The sequence below is a fragment of the Hirundo rustica genome, chromosome 4, assembly GCF_015227805.2.
Source record: "Hirundo rustica isolate bHirRus1 chromosome 4, bHirRus1.pri.v3, whole genome shotgun sequence".
Classification (NCBI taxonomy): Eukaryota; Metazoa; Chordata; class Aves; order Passeriformes; family Hirundinidae; genus Hirundo; species Hirundo rustica.
Window position 1 is genome coordinate 56,315,518 of NC_053453.1, and position 19,475 is coordinate 56,334,992.

At 39.7% G+C, this 19,475-nt stretch overlaps 1 protein-coding gene across 3 annotated transcripts in view; it reads right to left on the reverse strand.

Moving 5' to 3' along the window:
• Positions 1-549: 549 nt before the first annotated feature.
• POLR3B (RNA polymerase III subunit B) overlaps positions 550-19,475 on the reverse strand; it is a 70,369-nt gene continuing 51,443 nt past the window's right edge. For all 3 annotated transcript variants that reach the window (XM_040062207.1, XM_040062208.2, XM_040062209.2), the window contains exons 24-28: positions 13,963-14,066; positions 12,931-13,097; positions 10,564-10,677; positions 5,312-5,485; positions 550-1,204 (exon numbers count right to left, since the gene is read on the reverse strand). In XM_040062207.1, the coding sequence (XP_039918141.1) occupies positions 1,075-1,204; positions 5,312-5,485; positions 10,564-10,677; positions 12,931-13,097; positions 13,963-14,066 (689 nt within the window). In that variant the 3' untranslated portion in view covers positions 550-1,074. The remainder of the gene's footprint in view (positions 1,205-5,311; positions 5,486-10,563; positions 10,678-12,930; positions 13,098-13,962; positions 14,067-19,475) is intronic.

Here is a 19,475-nt window from a genome sequence, read left to right on the forward strand (position 1 = left end):
TCCTGAGTAAGGGCTCATTAGTTTGGGGTACTAAATGATTCTTAGTTCATCCACTGCTTTAGTTCTAGGCCTCAGACCTCATGAAAAAAAATCCAGCTACTCCCGTTCTAAATCCTTTCAGGTCATTCAGACCTGCTTCACTGTCAGTGAAAGATTTGTTATTCTTCACAGGCTTGGTTTTGGTTTGTTCTTAAAATGTTTTGGTTATGTTCATATTTTAAAGAAGTTCTAGAGTCCTATGACAGCACACTAGCTAATGATCATTACTTTGTGTTTGCATCCTGTCTTTTCAGGACTTTGAGCCAGTGTAGTATCAGATCTGCTAACCTCAGTAGGAATGGAGTGGATATCTGTGTGCTGTATGATGCACCTGGCTACATATGCAGTCACCTCCTCCCCTGAACTTCATGGAAACTGTGTACATTTAGTTGAGAGAACATTACCTGTACAGGCACACCACTGCTGGCACACAAATGCATCTGTATGTTGAAATCTCGCTCAAAATGTCTGATCTTAAGCTCTTGAGAAAGTAGTTTCATTTCTCTAACATTGACACTACTTCAGAAAATTTTAATGGTTTAATAAACTGCTTTAGGAACAGAAAATGGTTTAGGTATTTATAAGGCCTTACCATCCTTACAAAACCATCAACATATTCAGCCAGTATTATTTAAAACATTTAGTACAGTGGTTTGGAAAACATTTTTAACCCTGGGAATAAGATGTGTATTTAGCTCTGCTTAAGACCTAGTCCAGCAACAGCCTTTTCAAATGCCAGCACGGGATTTTTTGAAGTCATGCAAGTGCATTGCTGGACCATGGCCTTTTTCCACAATTCCCACATGTTCTGCTCACAACTAACCAAGGCTTCAGAACTGCTCCTAGTGTATTTCAATGTCAGACTCTTCTATGTCAGCTTAAAAACAAGGAGGATATGTAAGAAATATTTCCTACTCTCTTGCACCTCCCTTCACTCAGGTTTTAGAGTTTATTCCTGTTGACCAAAAAACCTCCCAGTTAGATATGCTGGTTTTCAACTCCTTAAGGTACTTTTTTGGGTCTTTTTCATCTTGTTCATTCATTGTACTTAGCTAGTTTTAGCCTAGGTATGATGTTCATGGACTGCAGTTCTTGGAACAAGAGTTTACAGGCATAAGGTATGCGCAGAGAAGACACGTGACATGATGATTTGCAGTAGTGGCACCTAGGGAAACAAACAGAAAGAAAGTTAGAGTTGGTCCATTACTTCTGCTGGAAAAAACCTAATTGCCACCAGCCACTGTTGTTTTTTCCATCTGCATTTAAACACTGGCCACAGTCCTAGAAGCACCAAATGCTTGAGACACATTTCAGTTCTTAAGTCACAGCTTTAAGTCCTTAAATAATCTGACTGAAATCAATAGGAGCATAATATCCAAAGCTGCACTTTTCTAGGAGGGCAATTACAATGCTCAGGAGCTAACAGGACTGACTTCTGCTTCTTCAGCACACACATAAATGTCAACAAATTCAGTACTGCATGGAAAGAAGGTGAACAAAGCCAAGTGTTTCTGAAAAAAATGGTTAAATTTCTGTGTTATATATGTCACAAAAAGAAGAGTCAGGAAGAAAGAAGGTTTTTTTATATGCAATTTAACCCTATACTCTCTCAAATTATTACACTTTCCAGAAAAGAGGCACATCTCATCTTACACCTTTAAACTAGTCAGCAGAGAAATTCAGTAAAACTGCTTGAACACCTATTCTTTGTGCTCTTTGCTGTAATGATCTTAAAATTCTGAGGGAGAGGGACTTTTTGTCATATAGATATAACCTTGACTATATAGGGAATAAATAGGCTAGTCAGCCATCTCCACAGTATTGGGACTCAAATTCAGTGGTGGTAGAAAATATTTCATATCAAAATCCATTTCCAACCTCCCCATTTCTTCATTCTCCTGTATATTCAATTTTCTGGTTTTGGAGAGTTGAGAAAGCCACTCGTTTGGGAACACAGAGTGACTCAGCATTTCCTAATGGTCTAACAACGCTCTTTTTTTTGTTCCTGTGTTACAAATTAATACTTCTAGCATAAAGTCATAACAGTTTGAAGATCCAGTTAAGGAAGAATTAGCAAACCTCCTGCAGGCTTTTGTGGTACAGAATGAGGCTCACAGTCAATGCAGGTTCATAACTACTCCCCTAGTCCATATTTGTAGGGATAGGTGTATTTTATGGTGGGAGGAAGTGGAGCCATGGGAGCCATCCTCCAGTGATGGCAAGCAAGCAATTGCTCTCTATAGGAAAGACAGAATTCCTTGCAGGCCCTGGAAGCCTGATGAGACACAACTTCTCTGCTATGAGCACATGTCTGGCATCTGATTACAGCTCCTACGGACTGAGGAGCACAAACTACTCACTGCACCCAGGCTCAAAGCTGCACCATTCCAGGCCTGCTTTGCACTTGATGGGGACCACCCAGAAAGGTGCAGTAAGCACAAAACTCCGTCACACAGAGATCACAGAAACAAGCATTTGAAAGACAATTTGGTATTAGAATTGACACCAGCCGACTCAGAAAAAGGCAACTGTACCATTCAAAGCCGAATCTGGACCAGAAACAAAATGTTTCTGCATGTGTATTTTATAATGCATATACTAAAGAGATCAAGATAACAACTTATCATCAAAAAAGGACCAAATTTTGCTCATTGCATTCAGTGGAGTTCGGCTCCTAAGTACCTGTGAAACATCTAAGTTGGAAAAATCTGCATAAACTCAGTATATCATACTAAGTTTCAACCACATTTTTTATAGGGACAAATTCTGTCACTGCCACTGCCACAGAAGCCCCTTTCCCCTGTGAAAATACCATTTCAGGCCCCAACCCTGGTCTGCTGTTACTGTCTTGCAGAAAAATGTACCCAGGGGCTAGTCCTTGTCTGAGAGGAAGGGCTCATCTTCCATAAGACAAGCACCCTTAATGCTAGCCACAAACAATGTTTCTAAAAGGTTTCTTGCAGCAATGTCTTATTAATGCCTGAGCCTCTGAAAAGGCCCATTTGGAAGTTTCTCTTAATGACTCGTCTCTACTGTGATGCTCATTATAGGGCCACTTACTTCAGATACTGGTAGACACAGTACAAAATTTAGCAGAAGCTCACTTATTGATTACTCTCACAGGTCAGACAGCTTTTCACAGAGTCAAATTGCAAGAATGTCTGGCTCTGTCTGAGACAGTAGTTTCTTTCAAAATTATTTAAGGAGTTACTAAACTTTGCAATGCACTTGAAAAAATGAAATGTATTAGTAACACCTTAAAAATAAAATGTAGTATTACTTCTAAAGTTCAAATTCCCAATTTTCTTCAAGGTGGATGAAGACTTTTACTTCCTGTGGATTCTGAAAATCTTCAAGGACTGCTCTGAAAGTCAAGGTCTTATTGAAAAAAAAAAAAACTGAGCTGCATCTGCATGTGAGGTTTTTTTTAAAGGTAGTGCTTTTCACAGTTAGAAGTGGTTCTTTGACTTATGGCATGTCCTTCCTTTCACACTGTTTCCTACAATTTTTATTTGCATTGCAGTAGTTTTAAGAGACCTGGGTCAGAAAAAGCTTCCCTTCTTACATACACTGAACACACCCTCAAGAGAAACAGGACTCTCAAAAAGAGTTATGGCACAAGAGCCAGCAGGACCATGCCCAGCTGAAAATCACTGATCACAACAGGATGCCCAGAGAAGGGCTCATCTCTCCTCTAGATTACACGTGTTTACCCACCTCAGTCTGAACATCTGCTCCCCCAGGAGCAGAGCTGCTGCTACTGCTGGGGGCAGACAAAGGTGGTGCTTGGTTTCTGGCCAGAAGCCACACGCTTCAGAAGAAAGGTCTGACCAAGGGCAGAAAGGGTAGTTGTCACCTTTACACATCTACAAACTGAGAAAACACCTCACTTTCCTACTTTGTTGTATCATGGAAAGATCACTCTCGAGGCACTGAAGCGAATAAAGTCCAATTTCCTGCCTCTCCCAATAGATTGATGCTGATATCCAAGATGCGGCAAGTTTCCAACTGTGGTCTTTTGAGGTTTAGAAATTAATCTTCCTCCTCCTCCTCCTTTTAACTCTCCATCTTTCCCCAACATAAATATTAGAGTAACTTGTAACATGAACTTTACCATTTATTTTTTCTTCCCTTAGTCATGGGATTTCAGGTCACCTGTTTTTGCAAAGCTTACAAGAACATTGTATCTCAAGTTCCTACTGATCACACAAGTCTGTTTTCTGGTTGTATAAAACAAAGCCAGGTCAAAGCAAAACATCTCCCTCATCTCTAAGATTATAAACAGCATTTTGTTTGTCTTCTAATGATAGTGGTGTATTTTCAGCATGCTACAGGACAACTTTAAATCTAACATCTCAAAACTGCTGGAGAGAAAAGACAGTTACATGTGTGTTACATGTGTGTTACATGTGGTGAGCTCCACACAGCTTTGACATCCAGTTTTATGCTTCCCCTACATGAAAAAACAGTTTGTTTTCAGGAGACCAACTCAGCACTGTGTTAGATCTCAGAGTAAGACAGCAAGACCATCAGCCAGTCTAGAGAGGAAGTTTCCTAGGGACAAGGCATTCAGGCAAAGCCAGCTGAATTTCCGACAGCCGCTTGTCTCTCAAGCTCCAACATGGGATCGGTGCATTTGCCTGATGCTTTGAGGAGAAACTCCTTGTCTTACAAAGCTACAAAGCAAAAGGCATTTGGGAGGGGTACAGCCAAAGAAAATCAAATGCAGGGATTTTGAACTCCCATAGCTAGAGAACAAGAAAGCAGGGGATGTTGCTTTCTTCTCCTATTCTTCTGTGCCCACTCTCACTCTTCAGCCTTGTGAGGTTCAACATGGGATTGTTGCAGGAAGATGTGCGACTAGCCCAGCCAGTATCCTCACTTCTGCTGGCAGAAGCATCAAGTACATTGACACTGCTTTTCAAAATTTAGATGATGTATGGAATTGGGTGCTTGATAATCCCTTGCAAGGGTGGGATGGAAGGTCAGCACACAGACTGAAGGGAACAGCCTGGCTGTGGAAGAGAACACCTGTGCCCCCACAAACAGGAGAGATCTGTGGCCCATTGACTACACACTCAATTCAGTCCTAACTTCAATCAGACCACAATAAAGAACCATCCCCTGCCACCATTTTTCCAAATACCAATTTTGAACTTTTTGATTAAAGTGCATGATGAGATTGTTAATTGGTACCTGTGAGCTCTTGAAAACTGAGAAGCATTGCAACCAAGGGCAAGGTTCTGTTACACAGAGGCACTTGACAACTTACCATCCAGAGTACCCCAGCAAGCCACACTGCCCACAAACATCCACTTCGAAGGCATCACTTGAAATCATCAGTCTCTCCAATAAAAGCATGCTGGCTCCATAACCTATCAAACAATCCCGTTCCATCTCTCCGAGACGTAAACCGCCATCACGGGATCGACCTTCAGTGGGTTGCCTTTGAAATAAATATTTGAGAAAGGGAGTAAGTATTCCAAAACATACATTCTATGACTCAAGCTTATCTTAAACTGCAGGAACAACACAGGGTTGATGGACTTCACAAACCAGAGCTGCTGATCTCACAAATGTGTTGCTTCTGTAAACACAATATGATGCAGTTCTGTAAGTGGCAACTGCAGCATCAGGCCACAGCTCTTTACCTCACAGAATGCAGCTGAATAAGTGAAAACAAAAAGATTTCAAAAAGTATCCAAGACAATCTGGACACAGATTTGGCACTCCTTCTTGATGAGACATTATCATTTGTAGTAAACAAAATGAAACAATATTCAGCAGCTAATGAATCAATCATCAACCTAATGTTTCAGCTGAACTACAGCTAAGACTGATTTCTAAAATAAAGATGGTTTTGACCTGTGAGAGAATACCAAAATAAGTCAGCAAACAAGTAGTACACATATTGCTAACTCCTGATTGAAATGCTGTTTTTTTAAAGTAACATTTATCTAGTTTATTCTTTTCATGTATGATGGTTAATAGACAAATTTTTGTGCTCTATAGGTTACTCTACACAAGTCAAACTCTTATTTATTGTATGGGGAGACTCCCTGTTGTTATGGTGCTAAAGGAAAATTTTAATAAAGCAATCAAGAATACACTAAAGATTTTGAGGTAAAAAAATAAGGTACTGTATATTATTTAACATTAAGACTGCTTAAGCAATTTTTTTGTTGGACACAATCAAAACTTTTAACGTCTTGTTTGTCATTCTGCAATTTTACAGTATCAGTTCTACTCTCATGTACCAGCACAGTGATGTAGTACTTAGGTTGCAAGTATCAGCGCAAACTATGAAGCAAAAACAATCCTGAATTCGTACAGCACTAATATACTGCACGCATTTTAACGAGTATTTCCATCTTAGTATATTTCCTGAAACATGCCAGAAAGAGAAGGAATTTAAAAGAAGTTGCTGAGCTTCACTGCTCCCTGAAACCTCACATTTATCTGCTTTTTCTGACACTTGCAGCAGCGTAATCCACCTAAAATATTCAATGGCAGATCTGACCCATTACCCATGGAGTATATTTTGTTTCTATTATTTCAAACAACTGAATTTGTTAAGCTTATTAAAGATAATAAAAGTAAGATTTTGCCAACTCGATGCAAATCACAGGAAAGAATTTATAAAAGCCTTCAACATCTAATAATCTTTTGTAACATGTAAAAACTAAGCCTAATTACCAGACCAAAATATCTTCTCAAGATGCAAGTTGTATTTGTTTTTAGGGGGAAGTAGTTTCTCTTACTCTGACCACACTGGAACCTTAAAACTAATCTGCTTGTAATTCAAATTGTCCTTTTCATTCTTATAACCTTCTGTTTTTCCCACTGCTGGGAGAATAGATAGAAGTTGTTTACATCCTGATTAAACTCCCCAGGGCCCCCTCCCCAGATGATGGCACCATCACTGCTCAGATACTCTTTTAAAAGACTAACTCTGTGGTGAATGCAGTTTCTCTTCTGAAGTGCTAAGAGGCAGATTTTAAAAGCAGTTTGGACCTCCAAGGAATCAGGCATCTGCTACAGTGCTAGAAGTGCCCAAGATGTTTTTATGGACTGCCTTCTATAGTATTATTTAATACACAAGTCTGCTTTCTGAAGTCTCACCTGGTGCTATTCTACAGGACAAAATAACATACAAATGTGAGGCCAAATAAAGTGTCACCCCAATTAAGGCAGGATAAAACATCTGGAAAAATTATGGGCCCTCAGCTCCATGCATAGATATGCCGTGGGTCTTCCAACAGATACAGGATAAGATTTTTATGGCAGATGAAATTCCATTTAAAAAAAACCAAAAAGCTCTCCAAACAAAAAAACCCCACAACTTGAACCTTTAGCTGTTAAGTTTCACTCCCACTGTCAGTATGATCTCATTGAAAGAGAACAAAATAAAATCCTGCCTACCTAAAAAGTAGTTTTCTAAAGTAACAAAAATTTCAAAATTGAGATTGAGCCCTTGAAATGAATCTATCTTCTGCTTCCTAAGATTATTAGATTCTTCTTCCAGCTTGCATGACTTTTAAAATTCCTCATACAAAAAGTTGTTTAAAATGTTAAAACGGTACTTTACAAAGCATTTGTGCTTTCCCTTTTCCACTATACACATATACGCTGCAGCTGTTGCCCATGGCAACTAACTTCTTTCTTTATTCTAAATATAACAGCAGAAAACTAAGCAGATTCTTGAAAATAAGATTGGGAATATCATTAAAAAGAGGTATTTTTAATATTAAGGGAAAACATAAGTTCTTCAAATCCTCAAATGCTAAATAAAATGCAGCGATGCTTTAAATAAAAAAAAAAAAATAAGTGATCATTCTATGTAACTGTTGACTTTAGGAAAAAAACCAATAAAAAATTAACTTCAGTGGTTTTAAGCACATTAAGAATTTATTGGCACTAATTCTGCATTTTCTGCAAGAACAGTAGGTTCAGCTGAATGGCCTTATTCCTTGTTTCACTGGCCAGGGGGGAAATAAGTCTACCCCCATGGTCTCAGCAGATCTCCCTTGTGCCTGCTAAGGAAAATTAGTGACTAGTTTGAATGGAGTTGTTTGCTGAAACACTGATCTCCAAGAAGTGGAACATTACCTTAAAAACACTGTCTGAAGGAGGAGGGCACCCCGTGCTCACAGAGGGGAGCTCTGAGCTGTGTTTGTCCCATTTGCTGCCCTGCAGCACCACAGGACCTGGCACATGTAACAGGGCCAGAGACACACAGGTGGCAGCTCTGACAGTGTCCATCAAAACAACTACACATGCAGAAAGCTCACACTGCTCTCTTGTAAGAAAAATTAAAAGCAGCTTATCTCTTAAAAAGATTCAGCAGGACAGGGTATCTGGGCAACACAACATCTAGAACTGCGTTAAAGATTAATTGTCCACTACCCACGGCATCAAAATTAAGGATTGCATTTCATTCGAGTACCAGTCCAGGGGCAACATCCCGGTGGGTTTTGACCATGTTGACAAAGAGTGCTGCTTTGCAATTTTGCAAAGTCTTGTTTTAATCAGAACAATAGCTAGAATCAGTGATGATCAAGAAGCTCAAGTATTCTGCCTTATTCCAGATGGAAATACAGCTTTGCTCTGTCACTTAGGGTACATTTGATATATAATAAAATGCATTTCAAGGCAACGACAGCCAAATTCCACATTGGACGCTGTTACAGGATTACTTTTAAAATAAAAAAAGAATGTTAGATGCAATCTACTCTCCAGAAGTGCAGTGGACGATAAAACAATAGCGAATACGAAAGCTGGCAATGCTGACTCTCAGCAGAGGCAACGGCAGTAACAAATGTCTAATTATTTGAGGAGAAAAAAGAAAATTCCTGAAAGACTAGTCAAGAGGCAGCATAAATTGAACATCCACTAGCTTTCCTGCAAGTCAAATAAGGAGCCCTAATTACATTGTATGATGCTACTGACTGAACAAAGAATTTGTAGAAAGTAAGGGATGGGGGAAATCACACAACCTTCATCCGTACATATAAACATTACATTGACTTGGTATTTAGGTTTCATTTAAATTCACTATCTCTAAACAGCTGAGAAGTTGGGGAGGCAATACAAAGGCAGCTGAAGGGATTTGGATAAGCCAGGAGTTCCAGTAAATCCTGTGTACTGTTAGCTAAGACAGAGTTTTCACTTCCACGTGAAGGACCAATATAATGCTTAACACACTGAAGAATAGAAAATGGGGCAGATAGCCTATTATTTGGGAATATCATTTATGTTCATATAGGCAAGCAGCTGTGGTTATGCTACACCTCCTTTTCTCAATGTGGTTGATGAAAAAAGTTCAGACAAGAGTTACAAAATCTTTTCATGATTTCGTTCCCAGTTCAACTGCTGGTATTTATTTCCATGGAAAGCACAAGTGTGTCCTATTTACAATGTGAAGCTGGAAAGCAAAAAGGCATAGGAAATAAGCAATGAAAAGCCAAAGAGGAAGACACCTCTGTATCGAGTACAGCAGACCTGCCCTCCTTTCTCTGACAGCACATCAATAGGCAGAAGCTGCACTTACTAAGAGCTGTTGTGCAGCCAGGCAAAGCAAGAGCGGTGGATCCTCACACAATCAGAGGCATAAAAATAAATGATTAAAGAATACAAGTCATGCTTGCTATAGGGAAGAGTAAGGGTGGGATAGACATGACTGTGCTTACATCTTAAAAACAGTACAAAGATCTCTATGGTCAGAATCAGTGTGAGATTTGACTGGCCAAAAAGAAGAGTACCACCATGCAGAAGGTGAGGTATAAGGTCTACATAATAGCCCAGAAAGGCTGGCAAAGGACATTTCGAATAATCTTTGCTAGCATATTCAAGATTAGCTGGAATTTAATTTTCTGGCAAGTTTCAGTAAATAACCCTATTGTGACGGAGAGAGGTGAACTAAATGACCCCTTAGAAACATCCCCAAAGCAAAGCCTGTGCCACTAAACTCCTTTTTGTGAGCAAGGAACATCAGAAACTTTGAACATGAGTGCAAGCAGAAACAGACTCTGGCTTTAAGGAGAAAAAAGTAAGTAGCTCCAGTAAAAGCAGGAGGCTTAAATTTCCCCAAAGGGTTTCTTTCTCAAAGTATGTTGAAGTATTAGACCATACTTAAAAATTTCTTCCTTCTACTCATAACTGATTCTGTAAAAGTAAAAGTGTTAAAGAAAAAACAAACCTCTTAAAATACCTGTGATACGAGCAATTTGACAGGAAGGGCCTACTGTGTGTACTGTGAATCAGAGATGGTGTTTTTACCAGCTGCTAGCAGAAGTTTGAGAAGCAAACTCAAGTTTTTGAACCACACAGAGCACACCTGAACCTTCAGAACAACCTCCTGCCACGGTCTACTGTCAGAATTTTTAGTATGCAACACTGTAATAACAGTTCATAGCATTTTGCGCCAAGTATCACAAGGTGAAAAAACTTTGTTTTATAGCGATCAGTCAGCTGGGCACACTTCTGCGTGTACACAGCAATTTTGTGCTTAGCCTGTAATAATACCTGGTGAGCACTGCTCTGGGTCCTCGAGCTCTTGCATGCATTTTATCCAACACCATGTGCTTCAGTTTCTGGTAATACACGGGACCAAAATAGATATAAGCTTCCAAAGGCTCCCTGAAAGAATAAAAAGCAAAGCAAAACACCATCCACAGTTAGCACACATCCACCTTAAGAGAAGCAAGGGCATCATGTACAAAAGAAATGTGAAACAATTTGGAAATAACGAGTCCTAGAAAAATGTGTTTGGGCTTTCTGGGCAATCAGTCTGAAACCCCTTCCAGGGAAATCTTCTGAACTCAGGGACAGTATACTGCCAGCACCACAGGCTGCTGTCTCCACTGCAGCAAGAACAAGCTCCTGAAGTCTGGTCTTGCGTTGTGCAGATGTGCTGCTACAGCTGCAGGCACCAGTTTCAGCTGTACTGTGGTCAGTCCCTCCTCTGTATCTGTACAGGAGTATTTCAACAGTGTCATCGCTAGCCAGGAAGGACTGTAAATGTGTCAGACCCTGAAAAGTGACTTAGGGTATTTCTGTTTACATTCCTTCATAAAGGTAAGCACATATGTAACCAAATACACCCAGCACAGATGCTCAAAACATCCTTTTTGTAGGAGCACTCTAAGAAATTTGCATTTGCAAGAATTGCTTAGCACTGGCATACTAGGAGCCTGACGGTGTCCTCATCCACTAATTCTCCCTGCACAGCACCCTGAGGCACAACCCAAGGCCCAGATGGGTGAAAGGCCTCCTTGAGAGGCTGTGCAGCAGCACAGCTGCCCCAGCAGCACTGCCCAGCAGCTGCATCCAGGGACAAAGCTTGCTGCCCTGCCTGGCACTGGGGGCTCAGATGAGCTGGGTAAAGGGCTCTTGAGAACCGTGTTTAGGTGCCTTCATCGGCTTGAGGACATCTGTGAGCAATACAGAGGGTGTTACTCTGTGAGCTGGAGGATGGCTAAAGATTTCTGTGTTTAAAACACCCCCAACTGCAAGAAGAGTGTAAGCGCCTAAAGATCAGAAAGCAGGCAGTGAAAAGCACTCAGTCGTTTCCCGGCTACCGCCTTCAGCGCTAAGAATGACCAGATTTAACACGGACAGACTCAGCATGGCCACTAATTTGTTTGGAAAAAAAAATAAAATAAATTAAAAAAAAAGGTATGTGCAATGTAAAAACAATCAGGATTATACCTCCCTTTCAGAGTCATTACTGACATTATGCAAAAGCTGACTATTGAAGAAAATAACAAAACTTCATTAGACATTTGAAATATGCAAACTTTCACATTCTTATGAAATTTGCCTTCAAATTTCATAACAAACAGATTAAGCCTGTGTAACTTGCTTGGAAAAATTTGCTTTGCTTAAACAAATAGGGCAGTACAAAGCTGAAGTTTGGGGACGGGGGATACTTAGAGCTAGATGATTTTATTCTCCCTAGGAAACATGATTAGTCAGATTTTTTTAAAAGCTACCATGATATACCAACAGGAAGTGTTTCAAGCACCAGGACACTTGATATATTATTTATGGAATATGGAGTGAATAAGGAAAATAAAATCATATCTCTGAAACAAAAAGAGAAGCAACATATGGAATAAGTTGCTACGAAAGGCAATTAAAATAAGAAGTATATTAAAAAAACTTGCAAAAGAGACCTAAACCTGCTCCTTGAGAAGAAGGGGACTAGAAGGATAATAAAAATAGCAGAAAGGTAGGATTAAGATACATTTTGGAAAGGCAGGCATGTGAAGCCATATGGCCTTTTCCTGTTCCTAAACTATCTTACGTTCTTTGAACTCTGTGTCTCAGAAGCCAGTCTGATCAACACAGCAGGAAGTTTGCAGATTAGAGTATTATGCCGGACTGAAACATTGTGTAATCGAAAGGAAAAAAAAAAAGAAAAAAGGAAAAAAGAGCACACACAGAATATTCCCAAGGAACGGACGTTTACCTCCAAATCCGTATTTACAGTACCATTAAAGTCAACATGAAAATGCTTATCTGATTCCAAGCATATGTAAGACTTTCAGCTGACAGAAATCTGAAATTTTTTCTATCCCTCAGCAAGAAAGCCTTGATTTTAGCTTTTTTTGCCAGGCAGTAAAACTTAGGAAATTTTCATATTTACCACAAGGGCCATTCCCATTACAGCCACCCATACACTGGCAATTTTTAAAATGTGGAACCGCAAAAGGCTTCTAAGAAAAAAAAATATGCACCGCTCTTCAGCCTCTTTTCTCAATCTCACAGAGCAGTTTGCAAACAAGAGAAAGTTCCCGAGCTCTGAGACACGAGAAGATTTTTCAGGTATGTCTCAAGAGGATTTCCCCACTCTCCTGAAACACCTAAATCTAAAGAGCAGATTCTCACCCAGTGATCCCAGATGTTACATAGTCCTTCCCTAGGTAGTTATAACCATGGCGAATAAGATCCTCACACACGTCCTTAACTTTACTGCCGCCAAAAGCCGTCCCATAGTGAAATCTGCCATCGAGCACCCCAGCCTTTCCAGCCAGGAGTTCAATCAACTTTCCTACCTGTGAAGGAAAAGCAGAGTTAGCAGCCTGCTCATTAGGACAGGCACACTGCCGGGTTGGACACAGCACAAGTTAGTCAGGCAGCTGGCAGCCCCGGCTACAGCATGCAACAGGAGGAGTGGAAGAAGCCCAAGAACCTGGAGCACTCCTGTGTGAAGGGGGAAACTGGGCTCATCACAGGGTCTGGGAACACCTTTAAGGTCCCAAGTAACGCAGTTCCACTTCTTCCAGTTATCTGAAAAATGGGCAGGATCTGTGTGGCCTTCTGCTGTAGGAAACAGCCTTGGAGACTGACTCGCTGCAGTGTAGCAGGGGGAACAGAAGGGAAGATATTAACAAAGAAAGAAAGATCAGAGGCTGTGTGAAGGAAGCCTTCCTATGGTCCAGGTCCCACATAAAGGCCAGGCAGTGAGGTATTTAGCAGGCAGTAAACCTGCAGCACAGGTGCACAACTCGCCTCAGTTCCAGGGAGGCGTGTGTAATTTAAGAAGTTTTATAGGTCTGGATCTATAATTGAAGCTCCTCTCCAACCTTCACCTCACAGTCTCCCCCAGCCAGATTAGTGAGCAGAGGCAATAGAGAAGGAAGATGCAAGTGAAATATTCAGTTCCATCCCTCTTAGCTTGATACAGAATAAAATGAGAACGATGTACAAAGCGCCTGCAACCCTGCTCCTTTTACAGTAGGATGTTTCAAAACAGTGAAACAGAGGGCTGACTATTCAGAGCAGAGCAAGTGCATGGCATGATGGCTGGAGAATATTCTCAGTGAAATCATGCTTCAAGCTTTTTTGTCCCTAGTGGTTGATGCTCCTCGCTTTCCCTGTTGGGGGACAGCGTCTCGTGAATCGAGCAGCACCACTCACCGTCATACGCGACGGGAAGCCGTGAGGGTTCATGATGATATCCGGGCAGATCCCTGTATCACAAAATGGCATGTCCTCCTGAGGAACAATCAGCCCACAAACCCCTGCAGAAGAGAAAACATTTCAATTCACAAAACAGCAAACCACCAGCAGGGCTGATGCTCTTCACCAGATTTTTTTTAGTGTCTTCCTCTTCCTCTCTTTCTCATGGATCACTTTTTATCCAGATTCATTACCATGATCAGTACTCCCAACCTGCAGACTAGAAGAGAGCCCTTGTGACAGGACTGGAAAAATTAGCATACTCTTACATAATGCTCCCAGTAATTTGTAAATTAGCAAATTAGGGAAGAAAACCTTGGATCTTGTTTTCAGAAGCAACCAGAAACATCTTTCCAATCAGATAGGAATATCTCAAGAGAGACCCAGTTTTTAAAGCTGATGCTATAATTTCCTGAAAGAAAAAAATTCAAAAATTTGGCCTCATAGATTATGTCTTTGGACATACAGAATTCTTACTGATTTGAAATTTATTTATCATAAGGATCTTTGCTAAATACTGTCAATAAAAACATTATCAAATGAGACTCTGACAGGGACTGAGAAGAGATAAGTAGGGGAAAATAAATAAAAAACAACAAAGATTTTTTCAGGTAACATCTGTCTGCTGAGCAAAGACTGCTATCAATGAATTACAAAGTGAAATCCACTCCACAGACTGCTTTTATTTTGTCAGCCCACAAACAAAAATTGTCGCTTTAGAAGTTTTGGAAGCTTTTTTCAGTCTCCATCAGTACTGGATATAAAACAAAGAAAACCCTTCAAACTCTAAAAATATTGCAGAAAGAATAAACAGAAACATGAAAACTCATTTTAAATATCCATCATGCATCTCAAAATTTTCCTTCCAACCCTCACAACTTTCTATAGTGAATTCTGCAGATCGACATACTGCAGCCATAAATGATCAAGAGATCTAACATTCAAATTCAGGTGCTAAAATGCAGCTGCTTAAGCCCATACTCCTTTGAACCAAAGCTACTGTTTCAGCTGGACAATTTCTTCCAGAAGCCCTTAGAGCTGCAAAAGTCTGCAAGCTATTTGAGATCAGCCTGCTGCAACTGTGCCAGAGCATGCTTTGGGAACAGTCCTGGAGTGGAGGGGGCTCCTGGAAGACTGAGGGTACTGGTTACATCCCTAAAAAGGCATCCCCCGACCAGCCAGTTCACAGGGGGATATCGGCGTCTGCTCAGGAGGGAGCTCCTCTTCCACTGTCCAAGCAAGACAGGGATAGGTGTATGGGACAGTAGTTAATAGAATGAGAATGGTTAAGTATGGGGGAAGGGAGCAGAAAAAAAAAAAATGTATGGGGCAAGGGGGTGTGTGCTGTTGTATTTAGTTTCTAAACCTATTGAAACTAATTTTCATTGTTCTACTGTGATAAATCAATAACATCCTTCTAGCCCTCCCTGCCAAGCAGCAATCATTTCCTGAAAATAAAAACAACAAAAAAAAAACAACTCAAACCAACCCACTATCTTTTCCTTGCACAGCTTTTTTTGTCCTAAAATTTCATACATAAACACTCTATTATATGTGCATTATTGTGCATACATTCTGCCTTATTTGCATTTACATCTAAGAAAGCATTAGGTTGCATCTGGACTTCATGGCACCTGTAAGCCAAGAATTAAATCTTAGCTAACTTAAAATTACTTTAGGCTCTGAAAACCTTTTATATGCCAAGCTGGTTCCCATAGCAGACAGCCACTGTGTTGTTTGTTTTGTGTGAAAGTGAATGATAAAAGATCCATGAAATCGACACAGAAAGGCAGAACAGCAGAAAGAACTGAGGGCTCTCCATCATAGCGGCTTCTACCCTCCGCTGACTTGTGTAACAATAGGACCTACACACCCAACTGCAGATCTAACACAGCTGTGCATTTCATTAGATGAAGAGCACTAGTGACACAAGTAAATAATTAACTTATTCTGGTCCGCTGACTGTGGTTATGAGACCAGTCATAGCTGACAGATTTTAATACAAGTTAACACAAAGACAGCATAATGAGCTTAGAAGTTAAAAACAAAATATTTAGACAGAATCCAGAAATGTGAAGCTCACTGGGCCATTTATAAAGTTTCTGTTTTACAGAGGGGAAAAAAAAAAGGGGGGGAAAAGAAAAAAAAGGGAAAGCTATAAAGGCTCAGTTCTAAGCTTCTGTATTTTAAGAAGTTGCTGAGCCTGTAGCAGATCTATAGCGTGTCTTTGTGTATTTAGAGGACAGAGAAGCTTCTTCCTACCCTAGGTTTTAAGAAAGTTCATTCAACTGTTAAAAAAGCTGAAAGACACCTTTCCTATATACAATGCTACTCCTAAAAGTAACTACAATTCATTCAAAATGTAAACCTAATTTTATTTTGCAATCTCTTGCTTTCAGAAGGTCTTTAAGAGACTACTGCTTTTTTTTTTTTTTTTTTTTTTTTTTTTAAACAGAGCAGTACCAGGCAAGCCAACAGTTACAAAAAAAGTGCCCAAGTGAATTGGTCCATGTAAACAGAATTATCACTTGCAACTGGCTAATAAAACAGTAAAGAAGATGAGGCTAGCTTTAAAAAAGCCTCAAGTTCCAAACCCTGTTCAAGCAGGAACTGCATTTCACAACTTGAGCTGCTCAACTACACCCCATACAATATTCATAGAGAAGGTACACTCAAACTAGGAGGCTGTTTTGCTCTGTGACTCTTATTAGAGGTTAATATTTCTTAATTGTTAGTGATTTAGACATCACATGAAAATTGATCCCCAGCATTCATAGAGGACACAGGAAATAATTTGGTTTCATTCACTTCCCTTTCTCTCACAATTTTTATATGCTGCATCTGGAATTGGGCAAAACAACTTGAGACTAAATTCTATACTGCAGTGGGCCTGAATAGCTCTCACCTATACATTCTGGTGTCTCATTTGGGACCAGAATCAAGTATTAACAACCAAAAAAGGCTGCAGAGAAAAAAAAATAAATGTGTTTTTAAATGTGTTTTTTAATGTGGATTAACAAGATGGTTATGTGCTTGAGCAAGAAAGCATCTAGCAACTTGTTACATCTAATTTCTTTTCAACTGAAAAAACAAATTAAATTACAGAAAAAAAAACTTCTGTGTATCAATTTTGTAACGTCACCTTAGAAGGAAAATCAGTGAAAATGCAAAGAAATTCTTTTACAATATCGAAAAGGAAAAAAAAAAAAAGTGGATTAATAAGCATGGCAGCTTAATGCAAGGGTAACAGTTTAAATTCGAATAACCTTAAATCAGACATCCACAGCGGTTTAACATGCAAGTATAAAACAGCCATAGGCAGCGTTCTTCAATGCTATTGTATGGCAGCCAATAAATGACAGCCCCCTGACTATGCACAATGGCCCCCAGCCCCACACACGCTATCGGCATCAATGCTGACAGCATCTCAAACCCATGTACCTCCACAAGGCACTGACAGCAGAAAGAGCCCCTCACCCCTGTACTTTTGTCCGAGTTTCTTTTCCTAATCAGGAGAAACTCAGGTTTCCAGAGCTGGTACCTTTCGTGTGGTTGCTTTTACAGGTTGCTGACAAACACGAGCGCCGCCAGACTTGTAAAAGCTCGGTTCGGCGCACAGGGGGAAGGGGGCAGGGACAGAACACAACAGCATGGGCAAGTTTTTCACCAGGCTACGATAAGGTGCCTTCTATACACACACATGCCAAATGAAAAAAAAAAAAAAAATCATCAAATAAGTCAAAACAACCCAATATAGAAAACTAATTACTACCAGCAGGAGGGACATTAGAGAGCAAAGGAGACGACGTGAATAGAAGCAGCAGCAGCACCAGTTTCTATCAGCAAGATAAAAAGAAGCGCATTACTAAACGCTCTTGTTTACTCATTCTAATGATATGGGGGAAAAGAGCTAAAACTGCCATGAAAGGCACCTATTTTAGCTTTGCCAGAGATCGGAAATACTCTTGAGAAATAAGATAACATCCCGTAATTAAGCAAAGTTGTAGCTGTAACAAAGTGCTGTATGTTAGGGACAAGCGACAGATTTAAAAAAATTAGTAAGGCTGAACAAAAAATGTACAGCTGCTTCAAAACTCTCTAATTACATACTGTGTTCACTAACTAAGCATAAAAAAGTCTAGAAGAAAAAAGTGCTGCATCACATAAGCTTTGTTCAATACTGAATCATTCACTGATCTATCATATCACTTGCTGCATCCTATTTGACATAAGAGGTAAAGAACAGAATTAAAATTAACAGATAAATAATGCATAAGTAAACTTGATTAGTTTTCTTATTAAAAACATCACTCTAAATGAGAGGAGGTGCTAGAAGACAATACAGTTTGTACACTGCTTTCCCATGAGCTGCTGAATGGTCTGATGTGATAAATTTGCATAGTCTGAAGCACACAAAGAGCTGATTAATTGAAACCCTTACAATGCTTCTGGAAGCAGCTATTGTAAAACAATAACCATAGGAACTTTACAAAATACACATGGCTGAATGAGTCAAGAGCTTAATAAAATGTGTCTTCAGGATACACTATTTGGAAACAGAATTAGAGATTTTTATTCTGTGCCATAAAATGCTAAATCACCCTAATTTCAGAGGTTCAGTTGAGGATTTACTGAAAAGGTCAGAAGGTTACCTGTTTGCTGCTTGAGATAAAAAATGCTGTAATTTTCTTCTTACGACAGCAAGCTTATCAGAGGTTTTGTTAAAAATAAATGGAAAAACCAGTATGGGACGTTTTAATGGCAATCCGACATTTTCTCAAATTCGATTTCTGAAGATAAAAATATGGTAAGAAATCCCTACCTTCCCTGATGCCTAATAACTACTAATCATCCACATTCCTGCAGTCGATTAAGAGCAAATTCTTCTTAATGCCACTTCAACCATTTAATTACTATAAACCCGCTGATGTTCTATTACAGATAAAGTACTAATTCTGACTTGCAACATGGGGGGAAATGACACCAGTAGCCATTTAAAACTAACGTTTTATTTTAAATGTTCTGCTTATCTGTACTGTTCAAGTGCCCATTAAAAGGAAAAAGATAAGTTGACCTCCACTGTGAAGTTAGGAAAGCAGATGGCAGATGCTCAAACTAATAAAAATTTCAAAAAGTAAGCAAGGTCAGACTTTGGTAGATGAGTGGTATTGTCATGAAGTTTATGTAGTTGATAATGCAGTGAATGGATTTTGTTTTGACACTAAAGAACATGGTTCATTTAGGAAAACAAAGACCATCTTTCATGAATTTAAACTTGCTTCCTTGTCTTTAGAGTTGGTTAAGTGCAGATACTTCAGAAAGGTTTAATCCTTTATCTTAGATCTTCAGCTATTAAAAAGCTTCTGTTTGCCAGTTCAAACAATCTCTTGCTTAAATACAGTTTTTCCACTCCTCAGGAATACTGTTCAGTACTGCTGCTTAGCTCTGTGATCTACAGGACCTTTGTTGGA